The 25,659-nt window shown below is 50.3% G+C and overlaps 10 protein-coding genes across 10 annotated transcripts; 8 read left to right on the top strand and 2 right to left on the bottom strand.

The window, feature by feature from the left end:
- Positions 1-1,138: 1,138 nt before the first annotated feature.
- On the bottom strand, positions 1,139-5,367 carry J7337_002137 (uncharacterized protein; the record flags this gene model as incomplete). Its single annotated transcript, XM_044819870.1, has 2 exons — positions 1,139-3,303; positions 3,357-5,367. 2 exons carry the CDS (start codon positions 5,365-5,367, stop codon positions 1,139-1,141), a joined length of 4,176 nt encoding a protein of 1,391 aa, XP_044684170.1.
- A 1,111-nt stretch (positions 5,368-6,478) lies between these two features.
- J7337_002136 (uncharacterized protein) lies at positions 6,479-7,548 on the top strand (the record flags this gene model as incomplete). The annotated part of the gene is made up of 4 exons (XM_044819869.1): positions 6,479-6,578; positions 6,638-6,901; positions 6,959-7,199; positions 7,257-7,548. 4 exons carry the CDS (start codon positions 6,479-6,481, stop codon positions 7,546-7,548), a joined length of 897 nt encoding a protein of 298 aa, XP_044684169.1.
- A 382-nt stretch (positions 7,549-7,930) lies between these two features.
- J7337_002135 (uncharacterized protein) lies at positions 7,931-9,112 on the top strand (the record flags this gene model as incomplete). Its single annotated transcript, XM_044819868.1, has 2 exons — positions 7,931-8,954; positions 9,015-9,112. The coding sequence occupies 2 exons, from the start codon at positions 7,931-7,933 to the stop codon at positions 9,110-9,112; spliced, it is 1,122 nt and encodes a 373-aa protein (XP_044684168.1).
- A 702-nt stretch (positions 9,113-9,814) lies between these two features.
- On the bottom strand, positions 9,815-11,505 carry J7337_002134 (uncharacterized protein; the record flags this gene model as incomplete). The annotated part of the gene is made up of 2 exons (XM_044819867.1): positions 9,815-9,922; positions 9,982-11,505. 2 exons carry the CDS (start codon positions 11,503-11,505, stop codon positions 9,815-9,817), a joined length of 1,632 nt encoding a protein of 543 aa, XP_044684167.1.
- Positions 11,506-13,243: 1,738 nt separating this feature from the next.
- Positions 13,244-15,019, top strand: J7337_002133 (uncharacterized protein; the record flags this gene model as incomplete). Its single annotated transcript, XM_044819866.1, has 3 exons — positions 13,244-13,922; positions 13,969-14,092; positions 14,140-15,019. The coding sequence occupies 3 exons, from the start codon at positions 13,244-13,246 to the stop codon at positions 15,017-15,019; spliced, it is 1,683 nt and encodes a 560-aa protein (XP_044684166.1).
- Positions 15,020-15,633: 614 nt separating this feature from the next.
- J7337_002132 (uncharacterized protein) lies at positions 15,634-16,635 on the top strand (the record flags this gene model as incomplete). Its single annotated transcript, XM_044819865.1, has 1 exon — positions 15,634-16,635. One exon carries the CDS (start codon positions 15,634-15,636, stop codon positions 16,633-16,635), a length of 1,002 nt encoding a protein of 333 aa, XP_044684165.1.
- Positions 16,636-17,900: 1,265 nt separating this feature from the next.
- J7337_002131 (uncharacterized protein) lies at positions 17,901-18,944 on the top strand (the record flags this gene model as incomplete). Its single annotated transcript, XM_044819864.1, has 1 exon — positions 17,901-18,944. The coding sequence occupies one exon, from the start codon at positions 17,901-17,903 to the stop codon at positions 18,942-18,944; it is 1,044 nt and encodes a 347-aa protein (XP_044684164.1).
- A 1,006-nt stretch (positions 18,945-19,950) lies between these two features.
- J7337_002130 (uncharacterized protein) lies at positions 19,951-20,948 on the top strand (the record flags this gene model as incomplete). Its single annotated transcript, XM_044819863.1, has 2 exons — positions 19,951-20,351; positions 20,396-20,948. The coding sequence occupies 2 exons, from the start codon at positions 19,951-19,953 to the stop codon at positions 20,946-20,948; spliced, it is 954 nt and encodes a 317-aa protein (XP_044684163.1).
- Positions 20,949-22,252: 1,304 nt separating this feature from the next.
- On the top strand, positions 22,253-23,476 carry J7337_002129 (uncharacterized protein; the record flags this gene model as incomplete). Its single annotated transcript, XM_044819862.1, has 3 exons — positions 22,253-22,456; positions 22,505-23,213; positions 23,262-23,476. The coding sequence occupies 3 exons, from the start codon at positions 22,253-22,255 to the stop codon at positions 23,474-23,476; spliced, it is 1,128 nt and encodes a 375-aa protein (XP_044684162.1).
- Positions 23,477-23,954: 478 nt separating this feature from the next.
- J7337_002128 (uncharacterized protein) lies at positions 23,955-25,558 on the top strand (the record flags this gene model as incomplete). The annotated part of the gene is made up of 5 exons (XM_044819861.1): positions 23,955-24,127; positions 24,180-24,819; positions 24,863-25,234; positions 25,281-25,387; positions 25,459-25,558. The coding sequence occupies 5 exons, from the start codon at positions 23,955-23,957 to the stop codon at positions 25,556-25,558; spliced, it is 1,392 nt and encodes a 463-aa protein (XP_044684161.1).
- Between the last annotated feature and the right edge of the window lie 101 nt (positions 25,559-25,659).

Genomic DNA, 25,659 nt, shown 5'->3' with positions numbered 1-25,659 from the left:
TTTGCGATGAGCTTGGACGGAGTACTTGTCGCGATGGAGTCGTGATCAGCGCAGGGATACAAGTGCCGAATCGCGATACGAAAATGAACCGCGCTTGATTGATTTAAACCACGATTGATGATTCAATCAATTCTGATGATGAAAAAGTCAAGAGTAAACACAAAAAGGGAGGGCACACCAAAAAAAAGATCATGATCACACACAGTCCAAGCGGGTCCCTCCAAGATTGCCCAAGAAATCAAAGACATCACACAACGAGCTTGGCCCAAACTCAATGACCTCATCGAGGCGCCAGAGCTGTAACGCAGAACGGCTTAGATCTCTCCGTCCGACCAATGAGATTTGTGAGTTGCGGAAAGCTCCCTGTAGCTACAGGGCCTGGAGAGCTGAAGACCAAGAGCCGCTAGTGGCTTGTCCAAATGCCGGCCTGCCGAGCGCCAAACCCAATCTTGCCTGTGATAATTGGGAGTTTCCGTTATGCTTAAGAGATGTCCGAGCGGCTTCATCAAAGAGAGAGAAGGGTGTTTGGTTGTTTGCGATTCTTTGTTTCAGATTGATACACACGAATTGCTCTGTGTAATGAATGCAGCTCGCCTATTGTTGGATTCATCACTGTCGTCGCGACGGAGACGGACAACATTCCAGTGCTTGGCGTGAGCCGATTCAAAACCCTGGTAGTTGTTCTCGTATCATTAACGCGAAGGGAATAAAGGACGGGGAATTTCGAAGGATGACTTTACGGTTCCATCTTCGGTAGTGTCTGCAGCCTGCACGCTTTGGCCCTGTTCCTGGATCTCAGACATCACGTATTGCAGGCTACCTAAGACAGCGCACGGCACGGTCATTCCTCGTAAAGACTACCTCATCAGCTCTTCTGTCTTTCTCGAATAGAAACGTAGTGTAATAATTACAACGCCAGGGTATCACTCAATTCCACAAATACAAACCCTCCATTGCATTGGATCACCAACTAATGGATGCCCAAGCCCATCATCTCATATCCAACGCCCTCCCTCGCGTTCTCAGTTCTCAATATCCTCAATTCTGAATCTCTCCCAAGCCTCATCCAACGTCAAGAGCTCCAGCTTCTAGAAGGCCTAGCATTCGAGAACGTCCAACTATCCGATCCGATGCGCCTCTAGGCATCGTCAATCTGCGTCCCCGTCTCATCATACTCCGTGACCTCCTCCAGCGCCGCAAGACTCTCATTATCATGCCCAATCTGCCTCCTCGCATTAAGCGCAGCGATCCGCTTGTTATCAGGTCTGAGAATGCTCCACATCTCCGCCGTCACCGCGATCGCGCTTGCGTCTGATGTGCTGCGCGACATTGTAGCCTTCATCCATGCGAGTTGTTTGCCCGAGAGACGCCAGAGCATGCTATATGACTTTTCGTAGCCGAGTTTGAACATGGTTGATGCTTTGAGGAGCTCCCATTTGCTTAGAGATGGGTCGCCGTTCCATTGGTCGAGGAGGGGCTTGACTTGTCTAGAGGTTAGGAGTTCGGGTGGTGGTTGATATGAAGACCACTTCTGATGCAGTTCTCTGACTTTGACGCCAAAGTCGCTGTTGGAGGAATCACTCTTACCACCAGCCATTGTCTTCTTCCACTCATCAGAGATATCGGAAACCTGAGCGCGGAGGTCAGTCATGAGTCTGCCGATGATCCTCGATTCGTTCTTCTGGCTTTCAAAATCGTCCCAGAGACGAGCTAGATCCTTGTCCCATGCTTGCACGGGGACATCTTTTCCAAAAAGAGCATCCGAGAACTTCTTTAATGCGTCTACGATTGTGTCCTCAGCTACTATAAACTTGAGCTCGTCCAAAATATGTATGGAGCCATCCCTGTTGACGTAGTTGCGTCTAGAGCTCCTCTCATTCTCATATTCTGGGTCTTTGCCTTTCATTTGCATATCGCGCTTCAGCCGGTCGTAGTCTTCGCGAGTGAATAACAATCCCTGTTTGGCTTGGTCGACAAGGAGAGAAACCAGTGTGCTCAAAGCAACAGCCCGTTCGCTGTTGACGCCTCTTTCCAGATAACACAGCCTTTCTTTGAACTTGGTTGCGATGCCTAAATACCCAGGTTGCATATTAAATGAGATCGCCGTACAAAGAAAGTTCGCGCATGCACTATCGACATCAGTGGCTGCTTCTAGGATGGACTCGAAGCTCGGGTTGCACTTTCGGAGGTATCCCTGTCCGACAAGATCCGGTTCGACTGGCTTTGGCGCGTTATTGAAGTTGTTGACAACATCGGGGTCCCAGCAGATCCAAGCCAAATCGCCGTCGTAGTCGCCACCAGAGAGCATATCAGCCAGCGGAGACTTGCCCTTTGACGAGAAGACAATAATATCTTTGAGTCTTTTCAGGTTCGGCCGGAATACAGCTTTGACTTTCTGTATGTCGCTGACAAAGTGAGCGGGAGCTCGAGCTACTAGGATATCAATGCCATCGAGTAATGTATCTGATTCTCCGTCTGCTTGGAATTTCGAGGAAAACGCAAGCTGTACCTCGCCCTCTTCTAGTGTACCGGTGAAGTCGACGGTCATGAACGCGTAGGTCGACCGAGGAATTTTTATATTCATCTTCGCCTTGAGCTGTTCGGCCTGTCGCTTCTGGTTATTCCATACCATATCTCGCAGAAACCGACACTTGGTAGCGTCGAAGCCAGCGTCGAGCATGTATGAGATAATGTCTTCTTCTCGTTCCGGTAGGGCGCCCAGGAAGGGCACGTTACCTAATGTCGCCCGGTCAAAGCCGCGATGGGTAAAACCACGAAGATTGGTTGGATGGGTCATGGCAGCGAGTTGACCCCCGATCTCCTCTTGAAGGCCATTCGCTAGGTGACGGGCGATGACATTGCGCATGTCCTGGGGTACAGGCGCCTGTGCCTCAAGAACCGGGATGAACTGTGTATTGAGAGCTGCGGACCTTAGCTCTCTGGACCACTCGCGTACTTCAAATGTCCGATGATGAACGTCTTCGAAGTCGCAGTTCCATTTTCGCTGTGAGGGATAAGTCTCGATCCAATCGTCATTGTCTAATCCATCATCTTCGACGTCGACAATCCACATCCCTTTCGCACTGCCAATACGAGCCTGGAACGCGCACGGCGTTTCCAAGAGTCCCATGTGCGTCGCTATCCTTCGCGCAAGGTTTCGAGACATTCGACCGATACCGTCACCCATATCCTTTTGCTCTTTCTTCTCTTTCTTGGTCATGTACTTGTGGAAGCCTAGCATAGTGTCGCGATGTCGAAATTGGTGAGGTTCAATGACGATGGTGGGAACGGTCTTACTGAGGCCTGGACTGGGATATTAGCTAAGAGTACGAAAAGCGGTCGGTCAAATGACTCACTGAGAGCAAGTCGTGAAAAGAGCTTGGGCACCGGTTGCGACGAGTTCTGCTCAATGTTTATAGCCCAGTTCAAGAGATCACAGCGCCTCATCTTGGTGCGGTGCCCTAAAGACGTCGCTTCTTCCAAGGAAGGAAACTGACTCATGGGAACACGAAAGTTGATACCGTCAGTTGCGAAGAAGTACACGCGCTCTTGCATGATCGTCAGTGACTTGTGAGGAGGGCGCGGATCCTTGATGGATTTCCTGGCCTCGCGAGTATAAAAAGCTGCCCACGATCGACCTACAAAGTAATGGAAGCTTTCAGTCAACCATTTGATGACCTTATTCGCACCTTGCGGGTCATTCTTGATCACATCGGGAGCATCTCTAGAAGTAGGTGATGGCATAATGACTTCCAGGAAACGATCTGCACCAAAGCGCCGAGCCAGTCGATGCCCGAGTTCAAGACGCGGAGGCTGAAGTTTTAGCCGATATAGTTGCCCAGTATCTTCTGTATTACAGACGAATTCTGCAGCAAGAACAACGGCTTTGTCATGCGAGGCGAATGATCCGAACGCAGCATCCCAGACGGCACGGTCACAAGCTGGAGGCAAGCCCTGTCCCACGAAGAGTCGATGTCTGAAGAGCTGGCCTCGGAACTTGGTCTGATCATGCCAGTTATCGTTGGGCTGATATTCTAGGTCCCAGGTAGACAAGTCCACGCGACAATGAAGTGCAGCACGGGTAAGCTCCCACAGGATAATGAGAGGTGCCTGATTCAATCCAGGGATGGGAAACTTTGGCCAAATGTTTCGAAGACGGTCTGTCAGCGGACATTCAGGCGGTTCCTGATTAAACATTGGAGCATCGAGAAGCATTGTATCAAACTCATTCATTTCTGGTAGGCTGGAGTAGGCTGTCGCGGGACTGCTGGATCTAATTATGCCTGCTCTCTTGAGGTCAACCTGGCTTCGGATCGGTTGAGGCATTGACAGAACTGGAAGCCTTGGCTCTTCCTCGGGCTCATCATCATCAGTGAGATCAATGACAGGCTCTGGGGGCGTTCTGTCCCCATACCTTCGGAACGAAGGCGGTTTCGGTGGATCAATGTCATTGCGATTTTTCTCACTTGGCGGCTTGTACGCAAATTGTTGAATGCTTTGAGAGAAGGGAACCTGAATGTCTCTCGATGGTGTTGCATTACTACCGAAGGACGGTTGAGTGGCCTGAATTGGATGCTGAGACCTTTTGAAAGAGGTATTCGTCACAATAGTTGCTTGAGTGCTCGGCGCATAGTCATTTGTGAAAACAGTCGGAGCCAGTGAAACTTTACTGGAATTAAATGACCTTATACCGAACGACGATGGTTGAGTGCTCGCAAATGACGTGGTGGCCGAATGGCTGATGCCATTGGTGAAGGACGATGTACCTGCGCCTCTAGCGGGCCGTTCCGTTGATAGACGGCTACTGGAGACCACAGCTCTAGAGCGAACTGGGATATTGTCAATGCTGTCGCACGCAGGAGAACCCTCGAAAGAGTTTCTAGATCTCTTGGAGCTAGAATCCGGGAATTCATCAGACTTGCGCTTCGAATACTTGGAACGCTGACGATTCGCGATATTGTCGTCTTTGAGCAACTGTAGCAAAAAGTCCTGCAGTTCGGCCCGCTCCTCAGAGGTCAAGCGGGTACCTTGACGGTGTGGGCCAAAGGATTTGCTTGAGGTCGTATCAGGGTCAGCGCGGGGCTTCCGGATCCAATTCTTGAGATGCTCGTCGGCCTGCTCGCGGAAGCGAGTCAGACATATCGCGAGACGGTTGGGGTCCTGGAATTTGAGGCGATATGCGCATAGGTAGATGTGTTCGCTTCGCTCTTGATCTCCATTGCGATGCTGTTGCCGGCGCTTACTGGGCGACAGCGTTAGGTCTGGGATGTGCAGTTGAAGTTGAAAATCGGTGCTCAGGGAGCGGATTGTGCGATCGAGTTCGTCTTTGGCTTGCTCTCCTTTTCTAGGTGAGAGCTGACTAGCCATGATAACCGGCGCTAGAAGCCAGGAATGAGAGTCAAAACGGTTGAAACAGTGAAATGAGTGAATGAGGAATCTGTGATGCGAGCATGGGAGCAGAGCCTAGAGTCAAATTAGCGCGCGACAATTGAGGGCGCGAGATGCGCTCAGCTTGCGCTGGGCTGCGCAGAGGCTCAGCCAGGCAGATCTGCAAGCCGTACAATTGTGATTGAAGCGTCCCTTTTAACTAACAGGATACCTCATAAGCGTTCGAATGGCTGCAACGGCCTTTAATCCTGAAAAACGGCAGTTGTTCGTTGCAGCAAAACAGCTCTATTCAGCAAATTAATACACAGCCTCGTGAACCAAGTCGAGTCCAATGCTGGATCATGCAAGAACAAATTAGTTATCACAAAAATATAGTGATTGGACAGGGAAGCATGGGCGAGCGCAGATGTTGGAGAGAAGTTAAGGGACTTGAGACAGGCAGTGAATGGGAGGCCCCCACCCAAAAGAAACAGAGAGACGAGACAAGAAAAAAGGACGAGAGATAGGGCGATTCATGGTAGATTGAAGTTACATTGATTGAGTGTTAATAGGGACTGTCGATAATTGTGAAAATGAAGCTGAACATGATAGACAAACTGACGGTATATTCATGTTGTCTCTTGTCTCTTTACCCTAGAGACGACATCATGCGATGACTGGCTGTGGCTTGGCTTGGCTTGCCTCACGGATTCGGCCTCAGTTTATCCGACCGGTGGCTTCGGGATGTCGGTACCCATACAGGTCTCGTGCCCACTCAACAGCCAACCAACCAAAGAGATAAGAGACAATCAACAGAGAGAATCGAAAGGTCAAAAGATCAGCCGCCAAGTACATTCTTCCCCTTCTTTGCTACCTTATTAATACCAGCCCAGCCCGATCCGATCCTGAACTAAAGCCAATTCGAAAAAGCCGAACCGGCCCCGCTCGTCAGCACCGCAAACTTCCCCTCTCTTATCGCTATCGCATGGGACACTCTCGGAGTTCGGCATTCGTAAACCCTCATCTGCAATCATAACATCACATCGCAATTGCTATCGCGACCTTTGTTTGGCTCCACGGCTCGTCTCTGAGCCCGTATCCCCGATTCACCATGGCTGAGAACCCTAGTCCAGATGAGCGGGTAGCCATTGATGACCTGACCCCAGAGGAGGCCAATCGAATCATACATTCCCATCGCAAGGTTCGCTACGGTAAGACATTGTTGTGAATAACCTCAATTGGGGACTTCCGTGGCTCATCATCACGTTAGGTACCGCATGCTGGCCCTGTCGGCAGAGAAAAGTCAAGTGCGACAATAAACAACCCTGTGAGAACTGCGTCAAGAGAGAGCATCCAAGGCTATGTTCCTATAAGCCCAACCGCTCATCAACCTCAAAGCCATCGGGCTCTGGTGCACCTTCAGAAGCAAGCCAAGGTATCGCCAGTCGCAAGAGGACACTTTCATTCTCAGAGGCCCCTCGCGACGAGGGAGTGCGTAAGGTTGAGCGACAGGACAGTTGGCCGCGCACCCTTGGTGAGTGTCCGAACATCCGGGTCATGCCACTGTTCATACCACTAATAAACAACACAGCAAGCATCGATGAACCTGAAGTCGCAGCAGACCGTTACGTTGGGCAGAACAGTATTCCGGCTCTACTGCGCGAGCAGTCTTCACCCGTTCACAAAGGCGACGGTCTTGACATTCGACAAGACATGAGGTCCATTCTCGGCTTGGACACATCGGCGCCCTTCCCGTTGATGTCGTCGCATCACCTTCAGAAACTGACGCAGGATATATCGACTGAATTGCCTTCCGACCGCGAGGTTATGAAGTGAGTATTCGCTCTGCCCTTTGCTGTGGCGAGACCGTAAGCTGACGAGCCATTCAGGCTGTTCCGCACGTACAAGGAAATACCTCAGCCTTTTTGGGGATTCGTTATGGACATTGATGACCTCGAGGCCAAGCTCATGACTTATTTGGAAGATCGATCGCGAAATGCGACAAGCGGCAGCAAGTCTACCAAACCCGTTACAGCATCATGGCTGGCAATACTCTTTGCCGTTTTGGCCGTCGGATCACAGTACCACGAATCACCATACCATATCCGTACCCGAGACTCTCAGCGCTTCATTCAGATATCATTTCACTTCCTCCGACTTGGCAACTTTCTTCTTCGGTAATGCAGCTTGCCAACTTTGACAACTTTGACTGACACATCACAGACCTTCTTTTGACTCCATCCAAGCTCTCCTCCTGACGTGTTTCGTTCTTCTGAATGACATGAAGGCTGAAGCATCATGGGCGTTGATGGGATTGACCTGTCGTCTTGCCCAGTCGCTTGGACTACACAGAACACCGCGTAACGAAAGCCGCGACTGTACACCCCCAAACACCCAAACAAGGGAAATGGTGCGCAGAAGATTATGGTGGAGCGTTGTATGGCACGACACCTTGACGTCGCTATCCTTTGATAGGTGAGTATCGGGTATTGTATGCTGACGGCTCACCTCTAACAATGCTAGATCTCCAATGACCAACTTCCCCTGCTGTCCGATCCCAGTCATGGCGCCGACACCAAACGGCAACTACTCATACCTCGAAACAATGTACCATCTCATGGAAATCATTTCTCGTCGCCTCAACCCCGACGACATGATGAGTGCTTCATACACCCAAATCATCGACGACTGCGAAGCCGTAGAGACCCTCCGAAGCCGCACCGCACCACAACTAAGAAACAAAGAAATCTGCAAGACAGCCCTCGACCGTCTGCAACACTATGCAATCCGCCTCCACACATCATTTGTCATCTCCGTCGCATGTCGTCCAGCACTCCGAAAAGACAGCGAATTCGAACCCGAGCAGCGAAAGACGCTAGCAGATCGCTGCAAAGACAACCTAACCGAAACCGTCAGGATGTTCCTCGCCATGCACCAGCTCTCTTCGATCCCAACCCGAAGCTGGGCCTTTACGTACCACGGCCTATCATCAGCTCTGCTCCTCGGCATACTATGTGAGACAAAGACCGATCCAGAGGTTCGGCAGTTACAGGGGGATCTTATCGCTGCCCTCTCTGCCACAGCTGCCAAGGACGTTAGCTCCCCCGAGCCGCATGTCATGACCACCGACAAGGACATTGAGCTCTCCGGCCCGCTGTACCGCGCCCTCACGGCGCTCAAGAACATTTACGACCATGGCTCTATTGTCCCGTCACATCTCAAGAAAGAGGGCGACGCCTCTGCCGCCGGCAGCGGGAGCCGGACGCCCCTTAACCCCTTTGGAAACCCAGGCCAGATTCCCGGAAATGGCAATTCAATGTTTCGCAACGTTTCCCAGAGCGCGGACCCCAGGGAGGACGCAGCGCTTGCTATGGCTGAGATGCAAAACGGAGGAGCTTCAATCCAAGACTTTCCAGGGTCAGTATTCTATTCTCCCCCATTTGATGTGAACGTTTCTAAAAGTGTGCCTAGTCTTGCGTACGGTCAGATGCCAAACGGAAACCTGAATCTTGACAGCATGAACGCCATGAATGTCGATCCTACGCAATACATGGCTCCCATGGACCTCTACGAATCTATCTGGGGTGGTATGTCACTTCCTATCTGCCATACTTCTCTTGGCAGGCTCAAAAACTAACTCGCCACAGAATCGCCGGACCCGTGGAACACGGGAATGGACTCGTTGAACTTTGACTTCCTAGCCCAGCCACCGCCAGGCCAGCCCCAGCAGCAGTTCTACTTTTGAACATGGCCATTCCTGTTACGGCATTATCTACCGGCTGATGGACCTTTCAGAAGGGAGAAATTTGAGATATTATGATCAGATTGAGATTGTACGTTATCATGTAATGGCGTCAAAGCGGGGAGGGTCAACGTTGACTTTTTTTACTATTTGAGTTGTATAAAACACAACTGAGCGATAAAATCAGGGCATTTCATACATAATATTCAAGTCGTTACTCTTTTTTCAGGTGTGCTCTTTTCTTTCAAACCCCCCAAAAACCGAGGTCAGCCAAGCCTCATCCGGAGCTGAGAATCAGTTTCCATACCGTTCCGTCACGGGAAGAGAAGCGGGAGGCAAAAAAAAAAAAAAAAATGACAAATCGTCAGAGCTCTCTTTGATCGTTCAAAACGGACCCCACGGAAAGGGAGGGAACGTTCAGATCGCCGCGGGAGCCAAAGGAACCGGAGGTTACACAGACTCCCAAGGGGGGAATGCTAAACCGTCTCGGCGGTGACATCTCCGGGCGACGAATCAATGTCTTCATCATCCGATTGCAGTTTGCTTAAGGGAGGGAAGGGGGGTTTGATATAAGCTTTTCGTGTTATTCCTCCTTTGGGAAAGGGGGGGGGGGGGCCTGACCCTGCGTCTCGATACAACGGTCCCTTGCCCGGAACAGGGGGAGGAAAGCGAATAAGGAATCGCCAAGAGTGATGGTGTTTATGTCTATTTCTTGCGACGGGATGATGTGGCGACGATCTTCTTCTTTAGGTGCTTGGGCATCTTCTCCTTGCGCTTCTCGCGCTTAGCTTCCTTGACGGCTTGTTTATGGGCCTGGAGAAGTTATTGGTCAGTCAAGTTCCCTCGAGGAGGATGGGTGTTGGGATACAAACCTTCTTCTCATCCTTGTCCTCGAAGCGACGGCCGCGGGGAGGACCCTTTTCGAAGTTGGCCTCGTCGTTGGAGTCACCTGAGAGAGATGCGCCTTCGTCGTCAGAGTCGGATGTAGAACCTTGTGCCTCTTCGCCGTCTTCACCGTCCTTCTTGGGAGCGATGACCTGGTCTGCCAGTAGATTACTGTAGACAAGGTCGTTACCTTCACCTTGTGTCACCTTCTGAGCATCCTTCTCAATATCGTAGACTTGTTCTAATGTCTGAGGAATGTACTGATTTCTGAATACCTCGTTGTCAACCTCGATCTGAGCAGCCTGGTCTTCACTCGTATCAGCGCGAGTCTCGTACAGAGTCTCGATCGCCTTGGCCATTTCTGGCTCTTCTACAGGACCCTCAGGGGTAGTGATGAAGTTGAAGATAGCGCGGTCAGCAAGCGTATCAACGCCCTTGCGTCTAAAAAAGTCGCCCACGTTCTTGATATCCATGCGCAGGAACTCAAGAGAGCGAGGATGATCAGGCTCCACACTCTGCGACACATCAATGATGTACAGCTTCTCCTTGTGGTATAGAATGTTGTACTCGCTCAGATCGGCGTGCACAAGACGGCAGACCTGATAAATTCGGCGCATTATGCCAAGCAGCTGGACATAAAGCTTATGCCACTGCTGATCGACATCGTCGCCCATCAGAGTGGCGTCACGGAGGCGAGGGTACGCCCAGCCCTTGCGGTCGCCGAGGAAGCCCATGACGAGAACGTGAAGCTTGAGGCTGATGGGCTCCGGGCAGGGAATACCAGCCGTGTAGATCCTTCGCAAGTTGCGGAATTCTTTCTCCGCCCAGAGCTTAACCATCTTCCTGTTGTTTCCCTTGTCGAAGCCACCCTTGAAACGGTGCTCACCGGTGATGTAACGCTCTCTGTCCTTGAAGCTGAGGATGGCTGTCTTGTAGACCTTGATAGCCCTCTGGGTAGCCTCGCCGGTTTGATCATCGTGGAGGACGGCGCCGTAGACGTTGGCTTCTTTACCGGTGCTGATAGCACCGTGGACCTCGCTAACGAAGCCACGGTTGATCATCTGCAGGAGAATCATGCGGGTGCGCTGGTCGAGGACTTGTTCGCTTGTGGCGCGGTCGGCCTTGTCCTTGTCCTTCTCGACATCTTGCTTGACAGTGTCAAGACGAAGCTTGGCGGCGTGTTTTGATAGGGCGGATACTTGATCGTCGACGCTGGCAAAGGTATTCGCAGTAGGTTTCTGCTGATTCGAGCGAGAAGCCGCGCCGTCGGCATTGCGCTGACGGTTATAAGATTTTGTCAAGTCGCCCGCATCAGCGGACCACTCATTATCGTCGAAATCCTCCTCGAAAATATCGTCAAAGTCATTATCGTCTTCCTGCTCGAGAAGGGCACCGTCGTCCTTTCGGGTCTGGAGTTCGCGGGGTATTTCTTCTGTCTGTTCGTAGCCCTGGTTTGCTGTGTATTGGTAGGGAGGCTCGTGAGGAGCAGCTGGTCCTGCCGCGGGATCCATGGTGAATAATTTGCAATGGGATTTAGCGAGATTGCAAAATATGTCGGTTATGTTGGCGAAAACAAATTCGATGAAGGCGTTGTGGAATTTTTGTGCAACCTTGTTACCGCGGGGTTCAAAAAAACGTTATCTTATCAGTGGATGTGTCTACCAGGGTTCACTCTAACGTTCTAAGATAATTCTTGGCGGAGTGAGAACTGTGATTGAATTATTTATATGGAATTTTGTCTAATATTTCTCGATTTCTATCCAGGCAGATTAATCATTCTTACTCATGTTGATGGTCTGGATAGTCTCAATTTTCCTCCTGCCTGATGTTTTCTTTTTTGAGGGGACTGTCAGTGGAGATGCCACTGTATTTGGTGAGTCATGGAGGGGTAATTTTCAGTGGAGGAGTCATGAGATGAGCCATCGATGATGACTTCACATCCAACCTCCACTGCCTTTGTCATCAGGTCTAATATCGTGAAGAGAAGCACGATGACTACGAGAGTAAATGACTGCAATCGTCGTTGCATCAGTCATTATTAGGCCTAAAGCAGAAAAGCACAGACATGACTGTTGAGTGTAAAATTAGAACGTGACGACGCATCTGTTTACAGTAATTCAATGAAAAAACTTGAATGAGGGAGCTGATTGGACCTCTTATTAGGTACTCTACTGACAAGCCGAGAGCCTCAAAGCGGAAGGGACCGAGCCTTTGTTGAACATTGGCCAATGACTGCCACTTCACTGTCGGAGCATTTCCCCCAGAATCGCAAGAGATGGCCTGAGCATCGTTTCAAACCTCAACACCACCGCTAGCATCATCATATCGAGTCAGTGCATTCCCGCTCTCCGACAGCTCAAGCCAAGACCATCTCTAGCAGGCACTAAGATGAGGTTATTTACGAAATCATGGAACCGACAGGCTGGGATACGGCCCGGATAAGAGATTTCCGTCCCAGAGTTGTCGGTCTATGATCTTGGAAGATGATGGACGAAGATGGACCACAAGATGTTGCTGTCATAGTATGACCGAGACGCCATTTACGACAGATGTACGAAAATAGCAGGAACAGAACGGGGCATGACCTAAATCGACCAAGACAGAAACAAGGACATTGTTGTAGATCTAGTGATCTGTCACTGATCATCAAGGGTTCTCTCATCATACCCTTCCCAACTTGTTCACCTGGTCCGACGATCATCGCACGAAAAAAAAGTCGACACGCACACATGAGACCCTGGCAACAGTCATTTGTGGCGCACGCCTTCAACGTCAAGATGGGGACCCTTCACGACAAACACGGACAAATCAGACGCAGGAACCAGGAACCAAGAACCAAGAGCGGACATTTTGGGTCATGTCTCGGCCATGGCTGCTCTGCCGTGCTCGTGGCATTCATTCTAGGGTCTAAAATGTCTAGTCCCAAGGCCCCGGAATGCAGATGCCAGACCGTACCATACTAGATCCAGATACATTCCACTCAGAACCACCCTCTTCACGGGCCACATTCCACATTAAGCTCTCCAGAATGGCTTCCCTTAGCTCCAGGCTTGCCCAGAATGCCATGCTATGGATCTCGAAGTGCCTGGGAAATGGCCTTTGCCCTCGATCCGGAACACTCAGCCCGCCTCTTACAATGGGATGGTTTGCTGCTCCCATTGTCCTAAAATATGAGGTCCGGCCCCCCGTCCTCCTAACACATCCTCATCTCACGATCACTACTATCTCTCACCTACCCCATCATTCACGATGAAATTCAGCACGGTTTCTTTTCTCCTCCTCGCCGGCTGTAGTACGGGTATTCCTCATGAAATCCGTGGCGATGTCTACGAGGTGAAGAACCCATTCTCACCCAACGCCGTTGATCCAGAAGTTGAAGGAGTAAAGGGTCTGCAAAAGAGGGCAATAGACCCCAAGGTAGACCAAGCCCTCGCGGCACGTGGCGACGTGTACGAGGTTAAGAATCCCTTCTCACCTAATGCTGTTGACCCTGAGGTTGAAGGTGTGAAGGGTCTGCAGGATCGGGATATAAAACCCAGGGATGTACCCGACAACGACCCCTTAAAGGCACGTGGAGATGTCTATGAGGTTAAGAATCCCTTTTCACCCAACGCTGTTGATCCCGAGGTTGAAGGAGTTAAAGGCCTGCAAGAGCGGGACGTTGATCCCGAGGAACAAGAAGAGGCGGAACTTGGCAAGACGCTGCGAGGTCGGGCTATTGATCATGAGAATGATCCCGACTCGGCTCACCTCAAGCCCAGGGCTGGAGGAGACAAGGTCAAGCTGGATCAACTTACCAACACGCATTACAAGCAGCCTCATGCCGAAATTGCCCTGATCCAGGCTTTCAACAAATACCATAAGCCTTTACCCGAGAAGCTTAAGAAGATTGCTGAAAATGAGGCTGCCCTCGTCAACAACAAGCTCGGTTAGTCTCGTCACTTGGGTTAATGAACACGACTAACACTCGCCAGGAATGAAGGGTACCGCTTCGGCAACACCACCTCAGTACTACGATTCACAGTATGTAGTTCCTGTCAAGATTGGTACTCCAGCTCAACAGACATATCTGAACTTTGATACTGGCTCATCTGATCTGTAAGTTGTCATCTTTGGTTAAGAAGGTTTCTTGCTAATTGTCGCAGCTGGGTGTTCTCTACAGACACATATCAACCTGACCAAGCTGGTCATATTCTCTACAAGCCAGACAAGTCAACGACTTCCAAGCGATTAAGCGGTCAGACTTGGAGTATTAAGTACGGCGATGGCACTGGTGCCAGTGGTATTGTCTACACCGACAAGGTCCAAGTCGGAAAGACCTATGTCAACAAGCAGGCCGTTGAATCGGCTACTGAAGTTTCGGATGGTATCGCCGCAGACAAGTTCTCACACGGCATCATGGGCCTCGCCATGTCAAGCCTGAACACTGTCCGACCTACACCTCAAAAAACCTACTTCCAGAACGTGCAGGACGCTCTAGCAGTTCCAGTCTTTACCGCCAATCTGCAAAAGGGCAAGGCTGGAAACTACAACTTTGGATACATCGACCAGGGCGAGTATTACGGAAGCATTCAATTCGCCAAGGTCACGAAGAACAGTCCTTGGTGGCAGCTCAACATTGAGGGTTTCCGTGTCGCTCAGGGTGCACCGTGGCACAAGTACAACTACTCAGCCATCGTCGACACTGGCACAACACTCCTTCTTCTGCCCAGCTACCTTGTCAACTTCTACTATAAAAAGGTCAAGGGTGCTTATGTCGATCAAGACTACGGTGTCTGGGTGTTCCCCTGCTCAGCGAAGCTCCCCAGCTTCTACTTTGGCTTCGGCAGCTACCGCGGCAAAGTCCCCGGAAACTACATCAACTACGGCCGTCTCACCAGCACTGTCTGCTACGGTGGTATTCAGAGCTCTGACGGTATTGGATTCGCCATTCTGGGCGACATCCTCCTGAAGGCGCAGTTTGTCGTCTTTGACCTGAAGGGTCAACGTGTTGGATTCGCCAACAAACTCACAGTCACGTCATAAGGCCATTTCATTTGAATCACTATCATTTCGAGACCCTCATTCACTACTTTAGCTAGACTGCTATCATTTTTCCTAGAGTCATGAAATCATCATTGTTTTTCTGGGAAGCGTGGGCGTTCTTGTTGGGTAAATCGGTGCCTGCATTTACTACCGTATAGCTCAAAGTTTAATAAAAAGCCAACCAGGCCTTTTTCGTATTGAATTTGCATAGAGAATGAAATAAACCCCATCAGAATTCCGCATTTGTCATGTTTGCCCCTGGCTTGGAAAACATGGCTTGTCGATGGAATTCGATTATTCAGCTGCCAGATATCGAATCAGTGATGTGGATCATGGACCAACAAGGATTTTGGCATTTATTGACGATATGAGTCTATTGTTCTTACAAATACAATAAAGAAGAATTAGAATAACTTCATGGTCTCGGAGTTTGCACATGGAGATAGAGCATTGCTTACACCCTACGCCAAGGCTATTCGTTCACCCCGCGTTAAGGCTCCGCCAGGATGCAGATCCAGCCTCATTCTCGTCCCTTGGAAATGTAGCATCACGACGTAATCATCATGCACCGCAGAATTAAACTATAGCCTAAAGTACTACTCCTTCCTCTAAATATGACGCCCGATACGCCTCTTGAACTCTCCATCGAGAACTTGCAAGCCCTCAATCGCCTCAACGATCCTTCCATACCAATACCTATGACGCCCCAAAACATCCTCATCCTCGGCGCCGGGGAACTAGGCCTCTCTGTCCTGGAAGCCCTCACCTCGCACCCCAAGCGTCAACGCTATTCCGTTCTTCTACGTCAAGCAACGCTTGACTCTGCCGCCCCTGAGAAGAAGAAACTAGTACAGCGCATTCGTGCCCTCAACGCTGGTTTTGAAGCAGCTGATGTCGTCAACGCGAGCGTTGAAGAGCTAGCGTCCATCTTTGAGAAATACGATGTTGTTGTGTCATGTAATGGCATGGGCTTACCGTCTGGAACGCAGCTCAAGCTCTCAGACGCCGTGCTTAAAGCGGGCGTGAAGAGATACTTTCCCTGGCAGTTTGGGATGGACTATGATATTATCGGAGAGGGAAGTTCACAAGACCTGTTTGATGAGCAGTTACAAGTTCGGAAAAAATTGAGAGCGCAGAGGGATGTTGATTGGACGATTGTGTCGACTGGACTGTTCATGAGCTTTCTCTTCCTCCCAGATTTTGGGGTCGTTGATATCGGGAATAAGACCGTCAGAGCATTGGGAAGCTGGGATAACAGAATCACACTCACGACACCGACTGACATCGGGCGCGTCACGGCAGATATAATCCTCGATCCACGGGGTATATCACATCAGGTTGTGTACACCGCGGGAGATACTATATCCTACGGGGAACTTGCAGATTTACTGGATGAGCACTTTGGGATCGAGTTTGAGCGCGAGGTGTGGGATCTGGAGGAGTTGAAGAGGCAGATGGAGAGGGAGCCGAGCACGATGGTCAAGTATAGGGATACGTTTGCGCAGGGCCGTGGGGTCGCATGGGATAAGAGTGGGAGTGTTAATGAGGAGAGGGGGATTGAGATGGTTGATGTGAGGAAGTATCTTGCGGGAATGGATGCCAAGTCAGATGAGTGAATGATGATGGGTGCTCTAAAGAGGAACATGAGTGGTGAGTGGTGAGTGTTACCCTACGGTTATGTGAGTGTCTGCTTTGGGCGTTGCACATTCACCTTGTTCGTGCCTTGATCAAGGGTAACAGCGGTTAGAGAAAATGCAATATTGATCCAGACCTGAAAAGCAATCAATCACAAGATTTGAAAGCAATGTCGACATACAGTAAAAGTTACAGTGTATCACAACGTTTACAGCCTCCCGGCTCGTCCGTCCAGCCGCCGTAACATCCGGGTGTTATCGGGATATCCTCATTGGGGAAATGTCTTATCACCCCATGAAGAAGCTCCTCCAACAGAAACCGTCTTATCTTGCACCGTGACCCTATCTCATCGTTATCGTTGGTTAACCCAGTTGCAACGGCAAGAAACCGAAAACAGCTCCACGGCGATCAAACATTCTCGTCGTCACCCGCATTGAGCCCCTACCCAGTAACATCATCCATGATTCCCTGTTTCTTCATCCATGTATTTTTGGTCATCGGGCAAGAAAAGAACCTTGGTAGAATACACTTCCTTCTAGGCAGCTCTAGGTATCAATGCACTATAACCACAGCGTCTCTATACCTCTGCCCATGACGACACCCTCTTGGCTCTGCTTATCGTCATGAGTCCTACACCAACCAACCAATCAGGACCGCATCACACGGACGTTGCCTGTCCGAACCATCATGCGCCTCGCTGTGCCTCGTCGATAAGGCTTCCCCAACAATGAGCACCCCCAAGCTCTTGTCCCTATTCGCTGCGCCACCTCGGTTATCTTGGCCTTGTAAGACGCGTCCGGATCAAAGCAAGCAATGCAATGCAGAATGAGTCACGTCACACAACTAGGACTAGGCCGAGGCAGCACTGTACTTGTTGTTGCTCACAGTAACAAAGACAAGCATGATGAGACAAAGGCGTAATGTAATACAGTGCAAGAGCCTAGTCTAGTCTAACTAGGTTGGTAGTACGCCATCCGCAGTCCATATGACTCCTCCGGCGGCCAATCACGACGATATCGCCCCGGATGAGATGATATCGTATTAATACACCCTCCAGCCTTCGACTCTTCCAGATACCTCTTTCATATTCCCTAATCTCGCGCCCTTTAGCGCTCAAGCACGCAACTTTGCGCCTTTCTTGACAACATAACATCTTTACTCACAACATAGTATCTTTCACTTGTACAAACCCTTGTTTCATCTAACCTATCTAACCTACTTATAATACGCCCCCAGCACATCCATCATGGACGTCTTGCTCAACAGCTCTGGAGATCTTCCAGCTGCAAAGCACTTTCCTATCAATCCTCCCAGCACACTAAAGACACGCGCCCACACAAGTCGAAACCACTTCGTCCGCGCCACGGCAAAGCGTCAGTCCCAACACAAAGGCGCCAACCTGTGCCGCGAGACCGGGTTTCCCTGCACGACTTCAAACTACGGAGAAACGCACTGTCTGCGCTGTGGACAGCAGGATAGCAGCACAAACGGAGGCGCGCGCCGTCCCCAGCTCGAAAAGATTCTTCACTACGAGATCTCGACGGGGAACTTGCAGCGCGCGAATCCACGATGGACACACGTCCATCGGAACCGCATGGCCCGGAAACATGACCACTCCAGTCTGGGTGGTTCTTCCGATGAGGTCGAGGGGCGAGATCTAGCGAACAGCAGGATCTCTCTCCCCGTTGACCGCTTTCGACTCGTGAGGAGGCCTACGCTTGAGAGGGAGGAGGCATTCCGTGATGCTTCGACTGCGAGGGGGAATGTGTACCTTGGCCGAAAGATGCCCATGACGGAGGACGATGAAGTCGCTGAGCTGTATCGCATGGGCCTGCTGTACGACGACGAGCAGGTTAGGGGCTCTGGCTTCAGCCTTGACAGCATCAAGCATGAGGAACCCGTCTACTCCATCCGCCCAGCCAAGCAATCCCAGTCCCGCAAAAAGCGCGCTCAGAGCTTCAGCTTCAACCAGCCGCTCCATCTCGATCTCTCCTTCACAGACCTCGGCGGCTCCCAAGCCCTCGCTCAAATTCTCACCTCCTCCGACGACAACACAGCTCCTTCTACCACACCATCATCACGCAGTTTTGCTCCTCTGCGGGTGATATACGAACTCGATGGTTCAAACCCCTCTTTCGACGTGGATACGTCGCAGCCGCCTGATTTGATCTCAGATTATGATTGTGTTTCGGACAGTGAACTCGATGATTTACCCTCTCAGCGGGAATTCCTAGATAGTGCAGCTACGCCTGGTTCGGAGACATGGGTGGTGCTGGGTGACGACTCGTAGCAGGTCCGAACTCGGAATACACAAACTGCAGTTTTGTGGTTCTGAGTCAAGATAGCGATGGGAGAGCCTCATCGTCGGACTGGTCCTCATTATACTTAGCGCTGCTTGGGATGTTTTCTTGAACTGGGGTGAGGTGCTGGTGCTCGCAGAAATGCTTGAGCATCGCGATGGAGTTACTTACGGGTAGCGACATGCTTGCATAGTCGAAGCGAGTGCTGTTTTTGTTTCGGATTGGTCCTACGGGACTTGGATATTGTTATTTATATAGAGCAATTGATGGTTCAGGCTTGGCCTGGACTTGTACTATCTCCTCAGCTTTTGATCGATACATGTGCCTCTGTGTGGTGACTGATGATTGATGGCACGGTATTATTCTTAAGGCACGACTGAGAAGTTGTTTGCCGTATGAGTTTCCTTACTGGTCTTTGCCTAACTTCGTCCCTGAGCATGGATGCCAGGCCTCGTTTATTCAGCCGAGCCCCGGTCATATAGTTGAACATCATAGAAAGAACATGGGAGTTGTGGTTGTTGGTTCAACGCCTGCCGCCCAGCCGTACACACGGCAAATCGGCTCACACATGCAAGCTCATCACCAACAACAACCTTCCTGATCTAGTCCAATTGGCCATCAATAAGTCCTGAAAGAGCAAAAGCTTCGAAGGGATCGATGGCTGGTGTCTTATCGTAGCTACGTGTGCCCAAGCTGACGTTGACACTAACTCTTCGCCCTCAGACTCTGAGGCGTCATCCATTGGCGATACGACCAACGACGTTAAGCCGAGGAAAATGACCATCAAGGTCTATAGCCTCAATCCAGATGGAGATGTTTCGTGCCACAAGTCAGCGGCACCTTTTTGTCCAATCTCTAGATAATTCCGCCCCATCATCAAAGTCTCCGACCGGACATATTCAAGATCTCTCCGTGAATTTTATATAAACCAAAGAGCAACCAGATCATATCCTATGACAAACACAACTTACCTCTCTCACTTCTCGTATAATCACAATGTCGTCCAAGCTCTACGACGTCCTCATCATCGGCGGCGGTCCAGGCGGTCTCGCCATGGCATCCGCCCTCGCTCGCCAAGTCTACACAGCGCTCATCCTCGACTCAGGCGTATATCGCAACGCGCCTACAGAACACATGCACAACGTCCTCGGCTTCGATCATGTTGAGCCCTCTGTTTTCCGCAACAAAGCCCGTGAAGATCTTGAAAAGCGGTATGAAAGCATTAAGTTCAAGTCCACGACCATCACAACCGTTCGCAAAACGGACGCTGGTGTGTTTGAAGCAGTTGATCAAGATGGCAATGTCTATCAGGGAAAGAAACTCGGTTTAGGCACTGGTGTGAAGGACCTTGTGGAGGAGCAGCCTGAGGGATATGCTGAGTGCTGGGGAAAGGGAATGTAAGTACACGCATCGAGGGGGACGAACCTTGCTGACTTTGTAGTTTTCACTGTCTTTACTGCCATGGCTTTGAGGAGCGAGGAGCAGAGAGCGTTGGAGTCTTTGCAGGCGGCATGCTCTCCAGCGCCGACATGCTCGCGCACGTAACTCCCATGGCCAAACGCCTCTCCCAGTCGGTAACAATCTACACCAACGCCGACACCTCTCTCCCCTCAACCATAAAGACAAAAGTGCACAGCAGCAAAGTCCACTACGACACCCGAAAGATCACATCCTTCGCCCTCGTCAACGGCGGTCCCGCTGTGAAAATAACTTTCGAGGACGGGTCCTCCAAGACGGAAGGCTTCGTGGTAAGCCATCCTAATGTCGCCCAAACAGCACCGTTTGCGGAACAGATGGGACTGGAGAAGACGGCAACGGGTGAGATTAAAGTTGATGCGCCCATGAACGAGACTAGCGTGCAAGGCTGTTTTGCATTTGGTGATGCTGCGACGGCCATGAGGAGTGCTTTGCAGGCGATGCATATGGGTGCTTTTGCAGCTGTTGGGATGGCGATGCAATTGCAGCATGAACTAGATGCGAAGGATGAGTTGTGAGAAGTATTGCAAATAGATCCATGCTTGTTATTTGTCAATCAGCTTACTGTACCTTGGCGTTGCACTCTTGGATCTGGTGTGCTAATGCAGCTCGTCTGCTCTGTGCCTATTGGCTGCATCTCAGCTTGCCTCTCGTTTGGGCCATTGTACAGCCCCCAGGGGGATCAAATGTAAAATCGGTACTTCTGACTAAGGATTTTTATAGCTAATCTTGACTGATCTGCTTGTAGATTAGTCTAGTATTATCTCTATAGATATACTAAATATATAATATCTTATTAGTGTTATTAATTCTGTTGTGGCAAGAAATACTTAAAAAATCGCGGAAATGCACATTTGATACCCCTGCGGACTGTACGAGACAAGACAAGACCCAAGACATACATGTTGTCGACTCAGACCCTGTCCCGTGATAAAACAAGAAAAAAACTCGCTTGAACCCGTTACATTATGCTCTTCTATTCGCCGCTAGAACAAAAAAGTCCCCGTACCGGTCGGTGTGTCTGTCTCAGTTGAGACTCTGTCTATCACAATGCAAGGGATGGAGCCCTCGGCAGATGACTTCACCTCTCAGACTCAATCTGCTCTTGGTAAGGTATTTGTCATTACATGCAGTGACTTTGGCAGGCAAAGAGTCCGAGGGTGAATTGAGTTTGCTAGAAGGGTTGCATTATGATGCAATCGACGGTTCCCGATGACAATGGCATGTCGGGGTTCAACAATCTCACTGCATCTATCACGTCAAGATGCTCTGCAAGGGGAAGCGATGATTACTCACTCACACCGCAATGACTAAATTGCACCGAACACATGTCTTTTTGCCAAGATGGATACAGCGGATAGGTCGTTTGTACCGAGTGAAGATCTCAATAGACGACCCGTTGCATAGCGTCCGTGGGTTTAGAATTAAATTCTCCGCTAGTGCCTCGAGTGCCGTGCTACGGATACTGTGGCATGATAACGAAACCTACATTCTGCTACTCTTCTGTGCTGAACCTAAACCCTAAAGGCCAAGTAGGTGGAAGTTTGTTCAGGAGGTATTAGGTTGTAATGCTGGCCGATCGTGGTCGGACCTCTAGAGTGAGATGCAAAGATGATATCTACAAGGATCTCATGCAGCAAGAAACACGAATTAGTCGATGCAGCTAAGTTCGGTCAGCGGACGAAGGAGAAATTTGTAATTAAGACATGCATATTCTATCCTTTCTGATATAAATATGCCTATATCATCGCTCAGAGGCTTTAGATTGTTTCTCTATCTTGACTCAAAGTAGTCTCAGTTACCTTCTTGGACAGTCGGCATCATGATCAAGTCTCTGGCCCTCTTCGCCCTCATCACCGCCGCCTCAGCGCGAAAGTGCACAAACATCACAGTCCCAGTGTTACTTACATCCCAAAATGCAGTTTTTACTATTGAGGCGCCGTTGACAGGCATTGATGTTACAAGCCTAGCCGTCAATCTTGCCCGTCAGGGTGCACCTTCATACCCTGAGCAGGTGCAAAAGGGTGTAAGTCAATTACTCACCCGATGCTTTGATATAAACTTATGATTTTAGTTTAAAACCGTCTCGGGTGTTTATGAACTCGCCGCCACATACTGCGAACCCGATGCCGGCCCTGGAAAGGAACTTCAAATTATGACGCACGGCATTGGCTTTGACAGAAGCTACTGGGATTTTCCTTTCAACAATTACAACTACAGCTATGTTGCGCGAGCGGTAGATGAGCACGGCTACTCGACTCTTACCTGGGACCGTCTTGGAGTCGGTGCTTCTTCCAAGGGCGATCCATTGAACGAGATCCAAGTCTACCTCGAGATTGCAGCGCTCAAGGCCCTCACTACCAAAGCCCGCGAGGGATTCCTTGGGGTAGGATGCAAGTACTCCAAGGTTGTTCACCTGGGACACTCGTTTGGCTCCGTCATTACATATGCGCTTGCGAATGAGAGTCCGGAACTCACTGATGCCATTGTCTTGACTGGCTTTTCGCAGGCGACTGCTTATCTGGGGCTATTCGCGGTTGGAAGCAACTTTGTTCCTATTACCGCTACACCTCTGGCCGATAAGTATCCTGCTGGGTACGTCGGTGTGTCGTCTACAGTTGGCATACAGATCAACTTCTTTGCAGAGGGCGACTTTGATCCCAAAATGCTGGAGGTGGCGTATGAGAAGGGCCAGCCTGTTTCGCCTGGTGAACTTCTTACATTGGGAGCACCAGCTGGGAAGAATAACACATACACTGGTCCTGTCCAGATCGTGACTGGCTGTAAGTTGACCTCACCCCATGGAATGCATTCAATGCTAACAGCTGCAGCACGCGATGTTCCTTTCTGCGGTGATAACTGCTACTCTACTATCAGCGTAAACGAGAAGTTGCCATCATTACTCGACATATCGAGACAGTTCTTTACACAAGCTTCCCGCTTCAACACAACTGTTGTGCCAGGTGCAGGTCACGGATTGAACTTTGGATACTCGCACACAGTCACTTACGATTCTATTCTCGAGTTTCTCTCAGAACTGGCTTGATGCCTTCCACCTTCTTTCGCGTATTATTCTTTCAGTATCTATTGTACATAGTCTAGCTTGCATGCAACTAATACATCCCATTCCCTGTTGAACGGACCATCAATTCATCCGTCACATTCCCATCTCATTTCCCCATCAGCTCATTATCAAGTTTTCTTTACCTGCAGAAGCCGTTGTCAGCCGTGACCCCACATTCGAGACCCTGTAACGGGCAGCCGATTAGTGAATGCAGCCACTGGAGCTTCCTAATCTGTGGCCTGCACCCTCCGTCATGACCAAGAATCCGAGGTCCATAGCGGGGTTGTTCAAATCTCACCTCCATCTTTGTTCTTTTCAAGCAACAACACGTACACTCTCTACGACAACTGCAAGGTCAGCCCGACGAAGCCTGTACACGGAAGTGCGACGTCTGAAACCGATATCATCCACGCGACCGCGTTTCTTACCGCAAACACCCCCCCACGCAAGAGCTATCGCCATGGTCGCTGAAGACTACGAGGCTGTCCTCAAGGGCAAATACCCAGGCAAAGACCATGCCAAACGTGTCGTGGACCTCATCCGTAAGGATGTCCCTGATGCCAATGGTATTCTATACCTCGAGAGTCAAGTTACTCGCATGATGGAAGATAGCGACGAGCCCGAGCCCTTCCGGTGCGTATCCCACCTTATCTCCCCAACACCAGCTAATCTTTTGATCCTCCAGTCAGCGCCGATACTTCTACTACCTCACCGGGTGCAACCTCCCCGACTGCGCCTTCATCTACGATATCCAATCCGCGAAATCCACACTCTTTATCCCTCCCATCAACCCCGACGATGTCATCTGGTCCGGTCTCCCCGTCAGCATCGACGAGGCCCTCGCGCAATACGACGTCGACGAAGTAAAGCTCACCACCGAACTCAACGCTACCCTCGCCCACCTCGGATCCGAGAACCCCAAGTCCTCAGCCTTTGCCATCGCGAACCAAGTTTCCGACCACGTTTCCTTCATTGGCTTCGACAACAAGAACTTCAATGTACTGAAGACCGCTATCGAGACCTCGCGAGTGGTCAAGGACGAGTTTGAGGTTGCTATGCTTCGAAAGGCGAACTACATCTCTGGCATTGGACATCGCGCTGTGTTTGCGAGGGCCAAGACTGCCAAGAATGAGCAGGAGTTCGAGGCGGCGTTCAAGGAGAGATGCTATTCTTATGGTATTAAGAAGATGTCGTATGATCCTATTGCTGCTGCTGGAAGAGCTGCGGCTACACTGCACTACGTCCCAAACAATGCGCCTCTGGAGGGCAAGCTCAACCTGTTAATGGATGCTGGTGGCGAGTGGAACAACTATGCTGCTGATATTGTGAGTACATAAGGTCCCGGGTTGGATTGAGCTGACCGTTTAGACACGAACATTCCCTCTCTCGGGCAAGTTTACCAAAGAGTCTCGCTTCATCTACGAGACCGTCCTCAAGATGCAAAAGGAGTGCATTGCAGTTCTCAAGGAGGGTGTCGTCTGGGACGATGTTCACATGCTCGCCCACAAGATCGCCATCGACGGCCTCCTCGAAGCTGGCATTCTCAAGGGCGACAAGGATGAGATTCTCAAGGCTCGCACCAGCGCTGCTTTCCTCCCTCACGGTCTAGGTCACTACCTTGGCATGGACACCCACGATACCGGCGGTAACCCCAACTTTGGCGACAAGGATAAGCTGTTCCGCTACCTACGCGTGCGGGGCACTCTCCCCAGCGGCAGCGTTGTCACTGTAGAACCCGGTGTAAGGGGCATTCGCAGCATATTCCACAGGGTGCTGACATTTTTAGATTTACTTCTGCAAGTTCATCATCGATCCTTACCTCGAGGACCCCGTGCACAGCAAATTCATCGACAAGGAGGTTCTGGACAAGTACTGGGATGTCGGTGGAGTTCGGTAAGTTAATGAATGGGCTCTGGTGGCCACCGTCGCGCTATCGAGGCAATTTGCTAACCGGTATTTGATAGCATTGAGGATAACATCCTCATCACCAAGACTGGCTCTGAGAACTTAACTGATGTGCCAAGAGAAGCTGATGAGATGGAGGCCCTTGTCTCTGGAAGTTAAAAAGTGAAGCGAGCCCCAACACAATAATAAGCTTATTTGAGAGATCAACGAATATTCTATAAATATCATCCCCGCGATTTTAATCTTTTATCCTGGTTTTT

Source organism: Fusarium musae, chromosome 2 (assembly GCF_019915245.1).
Source record: "Fusarium musae strain F31 chromosome 2, whole genome shotgun sequence".
In the NCBI taxonomy this organism is placed as follows: Eukaryota; Fungi; Ascomycota; class Sordariomycetes; order Hypocreales; family Nectriaceae; genus Fusarium; species Fusarium musae.
This window is presented reverse-complemented; position numbering and strand designations above follow the sequence as displayed.